At 39.9% G+C, this 13599-nt stretch overlaps 1 protein-coding gene across 1 annotated transcript in view; it reads right to left on the bottom strand.

Annotated features, from left to right (window-relative positions):
- npr2 (natriuretic peptide receptor 2) overlaps window positions 1–13599 on the bottom strand; it is a 65529-nt gene that overhangs the window by 14011 nt on the left and 37919 nt on the right. Inside the window, exons 11-15 of the mRNA XM_023399935.2 lie at window positions 12626–12730; window positions 10451–10522; window positions 9486–9645; window positions 9236–9391; window positions 5302–5470 (exon numbers count right to left, since the gene is read on the bottom strand). Coding sequence (XP_023255703.1) covers window positions 5302–5470; window positions 9236–9391; window positions 9486–9645; window positions 10451–10522; window positions 12626–12730 — 662 coding nt within the window. The remainder of the gene's footprint in view (window positions 1–5301; window positions 5471–9235; window positions 9392–9485; window positions 9646–10450; window positions 10523–12625; window positions 12731–13599) is intronic.

Below are 13599 nucleotides of genomic sequence, written 5' to 3'. Positions count from 1 at the left end.
TTCTTCATTATTTTAAGGGATCATAGCTTCTGGTTGTTATGTGCAGTATATCACAACAGTCACAGGCTTCTATCAGGTTCAACCAATTTCATTTCTCCTGCTGAGGTAAAAGATGGTCTGACATCCAGGATTTGCATTTCAACTGAGAGCAGCAAGCGTTCAATGGCAAAAATGACACAGTATTCTTCTCGAGTGAGTATTGTTTGCGCTCAAGGTTCAAGGCTCAGCAGTTATCATACAATATAGGGGTGCACAAAGAAATGCAGCTGCAGTCTTATGGATTTTATTATGTGGACGTTGTGAATGTAGTGGTCTTTGGCACCACTACTGACGGCCTTGAACTCTCCAACAAGGAGGTTCTCGTTCACAGCAGGCGATGGTAATATACTTCGATGGAAAAGGCAATGAGACGGTAACTGTGATGGATTTCTTGTTTCACGCAAGATTTTCATATTGCGTTGAAATGAATGGAAACCAGTGGCTGGATGGAAATTGCTCGGCACTAATGTGAAATATACTTGTGATTAATAGGTAAAAAAAAACCCCACAGTGTTATCAGTGTTATGTAAGAGATCATTCATGACGAGGAACACTGGATAACCTTGCACTTAAAAGTTGTCAAAAATTAAAAATGATAGATTTGTATTTTATGATAACTAATATTTCAGATATTCAAGTTAGCTTTTATAGCACTGATGAGGATGCTGGGGTCAGATCTGTGCTGTTATTGGAAAATAAAAGGTTGAACTACTTTATTACTACACACGAGATCAGCTGTCAGACAGACGGCTAAGTAAATGTAGTTTAAAAGGAACGGGCTGTTTGATTGCAAGAAAAAGCAGCGTACACTTCAACTGATGTTGTTTGTTTTTCGATGGCTTTGACAGTAATCGTGTCTACTTTTCCAAAATGGCAGCACAACTGAATTGAAACTACTGCAGGTAAGCCACAGACTATGTGCAATTACCTCACACACCTCTATGTCAAATAACCCGAACTATCACTTTAAGTCAACAGCAAATTCTGCTGGAATAATGAGTAATAATAATATTGAATAGGTTATTAAGAAAATTAAGTTCAAGCAGGTATGAAAAATAGACTGAAAGCATCACTGGACAATCTGTGCTCTATAGCTGGATTTATACTGGTGTGCTCACACAGCCCCCGAAGCTGAAACCTGTACCTCCTCAAATATACAGTATAACTGCACGTCTTTCTTACAGTGGCTATTCTGTGGAGACCACAGGAACTATGATTGGTCAGCCTGGGCTGCTTGTGTTTTCTGCTGCAGGTGGAAATTGCTGATAGTAAGAACAACATCATGCAAGGTGAAGGAAGCTCAGCTATTTTTTTTCTCCTTTTCACTAACACACATTTAACAAAGCCATCTGTACTGCAAACCTCCTGCTCACTGTGATTGCCGCTCCATCGTAGTGAATGAAAGAATGTACACATGACTACTTTGAATATGGACTGCCCGGCCTGCAAAGTCCTGTTCAACAGTGACACAAGGTAAATCTTCCCATCATCGCTCTCTATCACAAAGTGAATGAAAGCATGTTGACACATTAACAGTGGGGTATATAATTAAAGCACAACACAGCCCGATCATATGTGCAACACGTGTCTGGTGCTATCAACAGGTGAAAATCAGCTCTGAGCCTTAAATCAGCTCTTTCACCAGAGGCACTTACAGCAGGAGCTGGAAAACTGTATCTTAAGCGAAGCTAGATACCACACAACATGACCATGTTAGAGGCAGAAAGCTCCAAGTTGCCATTCAGAGTAATGAAGCGTGACCTGTGTTTTGATCTCCCTGTCACAACTCACGGGACAGGAGGAGCGACTGCAGCTGGCAGGCTGAACGTTACAACCTCTGGCAGCAACAAACTGCTGCTACTTACGTGCTGAGCTTAGCCTCCTGAATGCTGATTCTTCCTTTAAATCCCCCTTTTAACACCATCGGAGCTTAAATTAAACAATACTCTTATCACATTATATTTACATAGTGTAAATCTGTTTCCCTTTTTCCAGCTCTATCACAGATGTAGGATGCTTTGAATGATCGAAGTATTCAAACCTAAGATGCCATGTTTATTGTGGCTTTATTGTCACATCCAATTAAAATATTCAATTTAGTCTTCATGCTGAATTTTATACACATCTCCTCCATAGTTGAGCACCATATTTGGTGTTTTTGGAAACATTTTGGCATCTCGACTAGATCTGGAATAGAAGTGGCCTTGATTTGATGACAGTTGGTTTATTCGGTCTGATCGAACCACATCCACACAGACCTGATGAAGGAAAATCTTTCTTAACTGAGGTTTTTGTTTATTTAGTAAGTAGACTAATGTAGACTTATTATATGCCTTAGAATAGTTTTTAAAATACCTTTTCAAAGAAGAGATTTGAACAGGTGAAATCGGGGGCAAGTGGGGGAGTGAGTGAAAGAGAAGAAAGAGAGAGAGACAGTGTTGTTTTTCGAGTAATACAATTTCTTGGTGCTCACCTCAAACTCACATCTTATCAGTCTACTTTCTGTCTTTTTCTTTTGCCTCAGTTGTCTCTTTTTAGGTAGGCGGTGTACACACACACACACACACACACACACACACACACACACACACACACACACACACACACACACACACGCCTTTGTTCAAATCTTTTCTTCTTGTGTGGTACACTACTAAGCATAGTACAATGAATGCTGTCTCCACCCAACGAGTGCACTAATTAAACACAGAAAAGTATGAGCTTGAAAACATGTTGATGGTTTTTGAGGGGGTCACATTTTCCTCTCTTGCACATTGAGGGGGTGGGGGCTGGGGGGGAGAGATCATGTCCTTTGGTCGCCGTAGGTAATTACACATTACATATAAACACAATTTGAAAAATCAACTGACCTCCAGTGGGACATTGTTAGATAGTCTAGAAGCCAGGAATGAAAAAGCTCTGCCACCACAGTTCTTGAACTTTGAGGCACAACCTGGAGCCCTTGTTGACCTTGTGATTTGATTCGGAAAGTCCAGAATCGATTCATTTCATTTACATTCTTGATGATTCAGTTATATCAGATAAATGACAATGTTGTGTAAAGCTGGTTTTAGAATTTATCCTGGGAATTTACATTTCTTCTACATTCAGTGAGCAGCACTGTTGTTTCTTTGAATATAAAATTGTGTAAAATTATCATTATACACTAAATTGTAAACATTGTTAATTGTGGTTATAAATTGGATCATCAATATTTCTTATGCCAACATGTGCAAAACAGTTGAGCAACAATTAAAAAAAAAAACCTGCACCCACTTACAAGGGTGTCACTATGCATATTTTAAACGATAAATACTATCCCATACAGCTGTATGGGATATTTGTGTCAGTGACAGATGCTTCAACAAAGTACAGCAAATCCACTTTAATCATCACGTTGAGCACAGACAACAGTCTGTGACAGAAACTCTGCTCTGTGCACTGTTTGTTTGTCTGATATCTGCAGACAGACGTTAGCTTGTGTTGGTTCCCAGCAAGGACAGACTGAATCGGCCACTCGAATTCTGTGGCTTCACATATCATAACCAGAAATAACAACAACACACAACAAACACAAACTGAGAGTTCAGATCAGCAGAACTTTTTTTTTCAGCCTATCTCTCTCGTAGATAAAATCTTTAGATCCGCTAGGAGATAGCCAGAGTCAGCTAACCATGCTGGGTAACAACCGCAACTGTTTACTTATATTTAAAATAACCATTTTGTGATCATTGTTATAATTGGAGTTCTGCAAGGAAGAAATTTTACACGTCATGCACCACGTACAACAAGTAACCACTGCCGACAGATAACATTTAGCACAGATTTATGTGTACTGATTGAAGATGTAAATATCAATGTTTTTATAATCAATATTGGATCATTCTAATAATTAATTAATCAGATTTTAAATTTCAATCCTAAAATTGACTGGAAGCCAGTGTAACGATTCCAGCACTGGGGTAACGGGAACGCGGAGGAGTCTTTGTTAGTAATCATGCAGCAGAATTTTGTTCTTATTGAGGTGAGAGGAGCACAGACTCTGTCAGCGATGGATGCGAGAACAGGATAATGCATTTAGTCATGAATATGAGATAAATAAATACTAGCCAACTTTTCAGCTTTTAGTACAGTCCTGTGAGTTGGAACAACAGTTAGCCTCCCAACATCCATCTGAAGTGATGAATCCCCACTGATTGTGTCCAGATCAAAATGACTGTTTTCGTTTTATAAGAATTTAGCTTAATGCCACTTTTACAATTCTTCAATGGCCACAGTCACTTTTTTAATCTATAAATAAACTGTTTCATATTTAGCAGCTCATGTGAACCAGAAGCCACTACATGAAAACCTGCACACGTTAATGCAAAACTACATTTGATACTTCAGTGTTTTTACTCTAGTAAAACTGTGAGTACAGGTCTTCTCTATTATGGTATTTCTTCTGTAGTATTCTACAACTTACTTAATATATGTTGTGTTTTTACAGAGGGAATCATGTCTGTACATAAACAGTATAGTAGTGTTGTACACTCTCGAACAGTTCCTACAGACCTCTCATATTTCCATTTCCGTGTTTTAGTGTTTGTTCTCTAAAGTGTTCTCTCACTTTGTATCAGCAGGGATGCTTCACACAGTAACTCCCTCTGTCAGAGCTGCCCTCCTTGAGGGAAAACATGCGTGCCTCCCTTCCTGCGCCGACATAAAACTCAGAACCAAAATATGCATATGAATGATTCATGGGATCATTCAAAACAATACCAGAAACATGGACTCAAACACACACGCACACACACGCTCAGAGATGGAAAGGCAACAAAGAGCGCTTCCTGTCAAGAGCTGCCTGTCAGGAATTACAAGCAGCCTTTTATCTAATTGTCTTGGTGATTTCCAAAACATGATTCTTTTTTCCTATTTGCCTTTTTGAACCTCTTAAACACATCAACTTTCATGGCAGTCAGAGGGACATCGAGCTATCAACACAGCGTTCATGTGTTGAGCTTGGCAGGAATGATACTGATAGTGTGGGAAAAAAACTGGCTCTGTCGATTTCAATTTGTCAAATTATCTCCGCTTTGAAAAATAGGATGGAAGTGTGGAAAATGTTAAATAGATCAAGAGTGTGTCCAGCTAACTGTGTTTTGGTTTAATTCTGTTGATTAAAGGGTCGCTTCACCCAAACTACAAGAAAGAAAAATCTTTTTTTTAATCACTTCTCATATCTAGCCATGGTAGTGAAAACCAGTGAAGTGTGGGTCTCACTTGTTGAGTTTGGCCACGTAGATCTTGATGTGGCCGAAGTCGGCCCTCTCTGCGGGGTCTTCAGCCCAGCAGCCCTCCATCAGGATGGTCAGCTCCTCCGAGTGGCATCTGTTGTCCGTCGTTGGTCGGAAGTACGGCTTCTGACCGTTCCTCACCTTCTGTACGATCTCTGCAGTGGAGAGACAGAGAGTGTGGTCTGCAGTGAGACACGTAGTGTGTGTGTGTGTGTGTGTGTGTGTGTGTGTGTGTGTGTGTGTGTGTGTGTGTGTCTGTGTGTGTGTGTGTCTGGATGAGCAGGCTGTTATACTCATCAGTCAGTTCAGGCATTTCAATCTGTTCAGTGTGACTTGATGCAACCTCCTGTGCAGCTGAAGCTGAACACCGCTGTATTATATGGGGTGGACAAATGATACAACAGCCCTGCACTGACTCAGGGAAGTTAAAAAAAACAAACTCTTTTTCTTTTTAACATTAAATGCTTAAGGATTAGTTCAGCATTTTTATTATTTCATTTTCTTACCTGTCGAGATTTAGAGAAGAAGATTGATGCCACTCTCATGTCCCTCAATAATTGTCCGGCACATAACCTCTAGTAACACCACAACATGTCGGTGGGCAGATTGCCTCCTCCAGACAGAGTCAGACTAGCTGCTGGCAAACCCCAAAAGCCTTTAAGTCAACTTTTTACAGAGAGGACGAGGCTGTTCTGGCAGATAGCTCCCACCCTCTCTCCAGCCAGTTTGAGCCTTTGAACTCTGGGAGGCACTTGGCAAATAAAAATGTATTTAAAAAGTCCTTAATCCCAAGTGATATCAGTATTATTAACTGTCTGTGAAGGATCTCACTCATCCAGGTCATGGTGATCCAAGAAAAGTTGAACTGAGGGCAACGAGACTTGGTTGAAAGACAAATCACCTCTGATCAAGAGGTTTCTTCAGTTCTGAATATTTTGCAGTGTATATAGTATATATTAAATATAATGAATATTTATATCTCTACAAAGTAAGAGATAGGATTTCAACCACAGAGACTGACATGAACTGTTCTTAATGTGTAATGTGACCTCGTCTATATGTTTGTTTTACTAACTGCTTCTTATTTTGTTGCTCCTTGTGTTTGAGCTGAAGACAAATTTTCACCCTGGTGGACAATAAAGATATTCTATTCTATTCTATTCTGTTTTCAGTCTTTTGCTAAGCTATGCTAACCAGCTGCTGGCTTCATATTTACCTTACAGACATGTGAGTGGTATCTGTTCTTCTAACTCTCAGCAGGACAGTGAATAAGCAAACTTACCAAAAATAATTACTATTCTAAGGTTTAAAAAAACAACTCTCTTGTTAGGCTGGTAAAAGCCTTTAAAAAACCTTTGGATTATCTTAATTCATCTCATCAGGCCAAAATCTTGATTTGTCCGTTACACTGATTAATGACCTACTACACGGGAAACTAAATGCTAACGTCATCATGCTAATATGCTAGAGTTAGATGTAAACAAAGCAAACACCCGCTTAACATAAGCAAGTTAGTTTCCACTCAGGTTTGAAAATGCACCTTGTGTGACCAGCTGAAACCAAACAGATGTTTTTTGAATTATAAGCTCTTTCTGATAATTTGTTCACCAACAACATGATTTTTTACCACGTGAGTGTGACCCTGGTTCTCTACACTTCTGCAGCTGAAACACATTTACTGAGCTTGTATTTAACTAACAACTCCTTACTGCCACCACAATGCTGCTGCAGTGTGACTTATTTCTCTTTAGGGATTTCACTACGGGTTTTAATCTTTATTGCTGCATTCGGTGGCTGCTAAACAGAACCTAGATTACTATTTTGAGAATCATGTATTTCTGTTAATGTGCTATTTCTGGTGGATGAGCTTAATATATTCCTCAGTGCAGATTAGCTCTTTGCTGTTACCGATTTCTTCTCTCTGATCCATTAATCGTATCAATCTAAAAGTTTGTAAGAGACATCCTTCCCACAATTATTCCTCTGCATCCTCTTCTTTCTGTTATTAGTATCATCATTGAAGACACCACAAAACTACTACTACAGTGCTGGTTAAATCACATTCAGACAGCAGAGAGCAGGTGACGACTTTCACTGCTCTCAGCCTGTTATGGATGGAAAAATATCAAGCACTTGTTCAATGAGCATCGAGCACGACTGCGAATAAAAAGCCAATGAAAGTCATCACATGGAGGAAGCACCTTTTACACATCCACTTTGCATGTGTAGAAGTTGAAGTCAAGATGTTGAACTGCTTTAAAAGTTAAAAGTTTTTTCCCACAGTCCTTCAGCAGAAGCAGCGGTGGAAGTATAAGAGTGGTGGTGAAGAAACCGGTCAAACCGCAATCGGCAACATGTGTGCAAGAAGGTGACGAGCCAACATGTCCGCAGCGATTAAACTCAGATTTTCTTTAAGTCTTAGTTCATTTAGGAAGATAAAAACATTGTGTTTGAGTTTTCCAGCGAGAGAAGGCTACTGCTAATTAATTCCAAAGTACATCTGAAGCCAATCGGCTTAAGCAGACTGAGCTGGACAACAGTTACAGGTTTTTTAGGACGAAATTCCCTCTTTGTGTCCTAGAGCAGTGTTTTCCTTGCTGAGCTGCGGTGGAGGGATGGTGACAAAAAGCTCACCATATAATAACTCATGGTAGCTTTGAACTTAATTTTTCCACAGAAATTAACCGTGGATTTGATCCCCCGATCACCGGGAAAGGATCTGTTTGAGGCCAGTTCGTGCATAGCTCGTGCAGTGCCTTCGAGCTACGAGGGCACGAGAGGATTGTTTTCATTTGAAAAATATTTAACCTTTCCTTTCATGTATTGTTGGGCAAATACCTACTTGCCTCTCCAGCCATTTAACTTCTCTTTTTTGCCGGACCAACTCTAGTAATTACATTCGTAATAAGAGCATCAGCGCATAATTTAAATTAGGGTCAATACAAGAAGTGTTCCCCTCGCAGTGGCCACACATGAAGTACAGTAAGCGTGTGGAGTCTTAAACCTCTAATGTTCTTTATGGTGACAGACTTGTTTTTACTACAGTATCAGCTTTGTTTCTCTTCCTATACTCTTTAAAAATAGATATTATTATTATTTTGAAGCATTTACAGTCTACCTTAAACAAATCCTGCTGCTATCTTGAGCTGGACTGACTTATATTTTTCATATATAATATATGAAAAAGATCTATCTATCTATCTATCTATCTATCTATCTATCTATCTATCTATCTATCTATCTATCTATCTATCTATATTTCTTGTGGATGTGTTTTGTTAAGTTTTTTTTTTGTTGTTGTTTATCTTATTGGCACCTTCCAAGCCAAATACAGGCTAAGTCAATAAAAATATTAACATTTTTCAAAATCATACATGAGTAGGAATTTTGAAAATCCCTGCAGCCTCTTAAACAAACATATTATAACAGATTAAGCTGCTTCCAGACATAAAACACATTTTTGTTTATTTCATTTATTTTTACTCGTATTAATCATTTTCCTTATCTGTGCTGTTTGGTTTGTTTCACAGTTCCATGTCTGAGATAGGAGCTGTGTTGGTTTCTGTGACTCCACCTGCCTTTGACATCTGGCCAACATGTGTTCTTTGTTTGTGTTCATGGCTGCAGCGCCACGATATAGTAGTCTGACCTTACAGAGGTCCCCTCTGAAATGTCAGTGAAAAGCCAATGAATGGTGTTCCTATTATGTGAACTTCTGTCGTTTCTGTCCTTGTCCTTCAAATTGAGTCTTCACAAATACAGCGTTCCTCTGGTTTCCTATAGAGAAGTTTTGTGTACGTTCTGATTCATCTGTCTGATGTTAGTCTGTTAGCGTGCTGATTTCAAGGCTCCAGCTCATTTGATGCCTCAGGGGTCCACTGACCTTTGACCTTAGGCCTATAAAATACAGTTGTGTTTACCTTTGGGGCTGAGGTCCATGCCCTCCACATAGAAAGGCCCGTTCCTCAGGGCTATTTCCTGCAGGATGATGCCGAAACTGTACACGTCACCCTTCTGAGTCCCGCGAGGAGGATGGCGGTCGTATATGAGCAGCTCAGGAGCCGTCCACAGCTTCTCTGAAAAATGAGTCACAAGTGTTAAACAACAGTGGCTGATGTCTTTGTGAATGAGAATTGTGCTGCGGACGTTCAAACTTTGAACTCGACTTACTTGCATAGACAGCGTGCGAGTCATCGTTTTCGCAGGACGAGCGGAAGCTGGCCAAGCCATAATCCGTGATTTTCAAAACAAATCGACTGTCCACCACGCAATTAGATGACTTCAGATTTCCATGGCAGCCGATGTAGCTGTTGTGGAGATAGTTCATTCCCTGGTGGAGAGGAGCGTTAAGTCAAGCATTAAAGGGTGTTCCCCCCCCCCCCCTTTTCCTCTACTGCATAATCATACATGAAAACACACAAATCCAGACATATGGAAATAATATGCTTTGACAAGTGGATGTATGCTGAAGCTTTTGAAAAGATGCCTTGTTTCAAGCACGGCAGAGTCATTGGGGGAATTTCTGTGAAATTACTGTTAATTCCTTTGGGAGGGGGGGGCGGCGAGTACTGACTGTACTCATGTTCAATATTTTGTGGAAACGGTGAGTCAAACGTCCCTCAAAGCTTCAGCAGCGCCTCTCCTCTGCAGTGCGCTGCTATCTGTGTGGAGCAATTTAGCCGCAGCGCTTCGTCACGCATTTAGTTCAATATCGAATCCAACCAGGAGACCGACCTCCAAACAAAAAGCCCCTTTATTAGGACGGATTGAAGATAATCTCTTGAAGTATGTCCACTATTAGTTTTGATTGAGCTGGAAGGAAATTTTAGCAAAGTTTATGATTATGTTTCTGCCCCACTTTACGCTATATAATGGCAATATTTACTGTAGTTTCATACACTGCACTGTGCCAAAAATACATTTCTGTGCCTCACTCACACTTTCCCTGTCCATGCGAAACCATGGCAACCTAGACATTTTTTTTGTGTGTGTCTCTAAAGCACACAAAGCAGCTCATTTAACATTGAAAAGCAACCTTTTGCCAGCATTTCTATAAAACCAAGAGATAAATCGATGCCTCTGTCCTGCCTGTGACTCCTGGTTTTTGTTTACAGTACAGTCTGACCACCACGCACCTTCACAATGTCATTGATCAGCGAGTAGCGGAACATCCAGTCCAGGTTGATGCTCTCATTCTCCAAAATGTCCTGGACAAATCAGAAATAGAGAAGAAAAAACATTCACAGACAAGAAAAAAAAATTGAGTTTCTGCTTCATCTTTTGAACTCTCTGCAACCATTTGAGCAACAAAGTTTATTTTGGGACTAAACACAGAACCACTTTCAGACCAGATACCGTATATTCTTTTTCATTTTCAGGGTCAGGATGTTAATGAATAACCCTCAAAGGCCCTGCAGCCAGCCGCTTACTGGAATCTGGGTCCTGCTTTGACTTTAAGCCACATCACATCAGCTGCAACTATTTGTCTTTTTACGCAGAAGACCTTCTCTACAAGTATGAGTGATGAAGTCCATGGCTTGAGTTTCCCATTGTTTCCAGCTCGTCCATTTTAAGAAGCTGCTGGCATGTTGGGAATACTGTGTGCAGGCCAAGAACAATTACACTTGGTGCATCGCAAATTTCTTAGGACAAATAACAAAGATTGAATATAAGACAAAGACAAAAATATGTCAAACAAAGGCGCTCATACTGTGTATTTTAGTGGGTCCTGTAGAGCTCCAAGGACAGAGCTCGGTCTACACACTGACAGGAATAGCCCGTCCATGATAAAACAGTTTATTCTGGTAGTGTTTGTAGTTTAATGTTTGTTTGTCAGCAGATATGTCAAAAGCCTGTTGAGTGATTTCAGTGTAATTTGGTGGAACGATTGGAAAGTCATGATCACAGGATTTGTTTTTGTAACGTGGATCCAGAAATTTATTAAAGGGTCCAAGCTTTTTTAAAAAAACAGTCAGGCTTTTTTGTGAACTACTTCACTTACTTGAAAGTAAAAAACATTTGCACAACACATGCACGGTGCAGCAGCTAAAGTGATTTTCATCAAATTACTCGATTTAAGTCAGAAAAATGTCGGGAAATAGTGAAAATGCTGCTCAGAATTACCCAGAGCCCAAAGTGATATCTTTACATTGCTTGTTTTTGTCCGACATAGATATACAAGATATAAAAGATCAGCTGATCCTCACATCTGAGGAGCTGGAAATATTTGGCACTTTTGCATGAGAAATTACTTTTTAATGAAACAGATCAAAATGCTGTCGTTGTATCTGTTTCTGTGTGACCACTGGGCAGATCACCATCATCACTTTGTGTGCAGACAAAACAAATAACATATAATATGATAATTATTGTGCTTTATGGTTGCTGGCAGGTGGATTTTTGAACTTTCGGACAGACTCATGCTAGCTGTTTCCCCCTAATTCCAGTCTTCATGCTAAGCTAAGCTAAGCTAACTGGCTGCCGTCTCCAGCGTCATAGTAACTGCACAGACATGAGAGTGGTCTCGATCTTTTCCTCTAAAACTAAGAAAGAAAGTGAATGAGCATCTCTCCTAAGGGGCAAATGATTCCTTTAATTTTTTGTTGATCAACTAACAGTCGCTGTAGAGAGAGACCGTACAGCCTGGGCAGAGTATGTTGCTCTCTTGAGGCTTTTAGTTTACTTGTAAAATTGTTCATTTTTCAAGGAAACAATGATTTCATTTTCAAATATTGGCTGATTATGTTCAAAGTATATAAATACTCTGCTAATAATAATAATTTGTACCTGATGTGTTTTTTTTTCACACAAAGTTTAATTACCTCATTAAAAATAAAAAATTACACCCAATCCTACTTTCTCTATGTATCTATTAATATATGCAAATATTGTTTATTTCAAAAGTTTAACTTCTGGACACAAGATAAAGATTTTTTGAAGTCGATTGTCAGTGTATGTGCACTGGAGGTTTCAGGTTTTCACATCACACATTGTAAAAAGCTGCATATTGGACCATTACTGTCTTCTACACTAAATGTGTTGTCACATAACGCTCCCATATATGCACTTGTTAAAGTCAGATTTTATGGAGAGCACAGTGAAAGCTTCTACCTTGAATGTGAGAATTGAAAACAACAAACTTTATTCTGCACAGTGACGGTCTGAAGAAACAATAAACAACACACAATTTCAAGCGGAAGGAAACTTCAAGTAGCAGAATATCAGCAGTTTGACACTAGTGTAAAGTCATGTGTCATAAGCCTCTTCAGCAATATGTGTATAAGTGAAAGAACAGGAGCAGGAGACTGTACCTGCAGGCTGCCTCTGGGACAGTACTCTGTTACGATGCAGATGTTGGGAGGGTCAATGCAGGCCCCGATGAACCTGGTTAGATGGTTGAACTGAACGTCTCTCATCTGAAAATAACCACACAAACACACTGCAACTGTGAGTGCAAGTCTTTCCAAACATCACATTCCCAAACCCCATGGAAACAGAGGACGGGGGAGAGGACTGACGGTTCATTTATATACAAAGTTTTGAGAATAACGCTGCCAGCAGTTCATCAAAATAGTCTATTTGCAGTTGGCTAGCTGGCACGCTGTCCTTTTTCTACGTGTTGAGACGCATTCCTGCTCAGGGCACCCAGTTGAAACATGTGCATGTGCATAAATTGCCCTTGGAGGTTATGAATGAGCCAGTGTGCTGGGGATGATGAAGAAAAAAAAAGAAAAAAAGAAAAAGGTTGAGGTGTTGAGAGGATGTACGAGCAGGAATATGAGAGCGGAGCAGGCAAAACATGTAAAACTGCTCTACACGGAAAATAATCACGAATCACACACTGGGTTTACGATAAAAAATGTCTTCCAAAACATGAATCACTTGAAATATAAAAAGTATGAAAACAAAGATGTTTGAGGTTAAGTGATTAAGAGGGAACTTGGAGAACATTTTCTGGCATTTTCCTTTTATGAGAAAGTGTGAAAAAGCCTAGTCATTTTCTTTTATAGAAACAAACTACATGGACGTCCTGCTTCATTCCAGCCCGTAGGAGCACTGACAGAAGCAGAAGCAGAAAAAAAAAAAAGAAAAGCCAGCAGCCAGCATGAAACTTCAAAAACAGTGTTCATAATTTCAACAGTGTACTTTTCTTCTTTGAGCGCAGTGAGTGACAGCTGCTCTCGCACCAAAACCAGGGAGTTAGTCGCTCCTGTTTCACGGCTCGGGAGATGTTAGCCTACCCTTTGGCCTATATAATTTCCCCTGCTGCACACTGGTGAGGGGG

Source organism: Seriola lalandi, unplaced genomic scaffold (assembly GCF_002814215.2).
Source record: "Seriola lalandi dorsalis isolate HSWRI2012SDOR001 ecotype SW California unplaced genomic scaffold, Sedor1 jcf7180002052129, whole genome shotgun sequence".
NCBI classification, from domain to species: Eukaryota; Metazoa; Chordata; class Actinopteri; order Carangiformes; family Carangidae; genus Seriola; species Seriola lalandi.
This window is presented reverse-complemented; position numbering and strand designations above follow the sequence as displayed.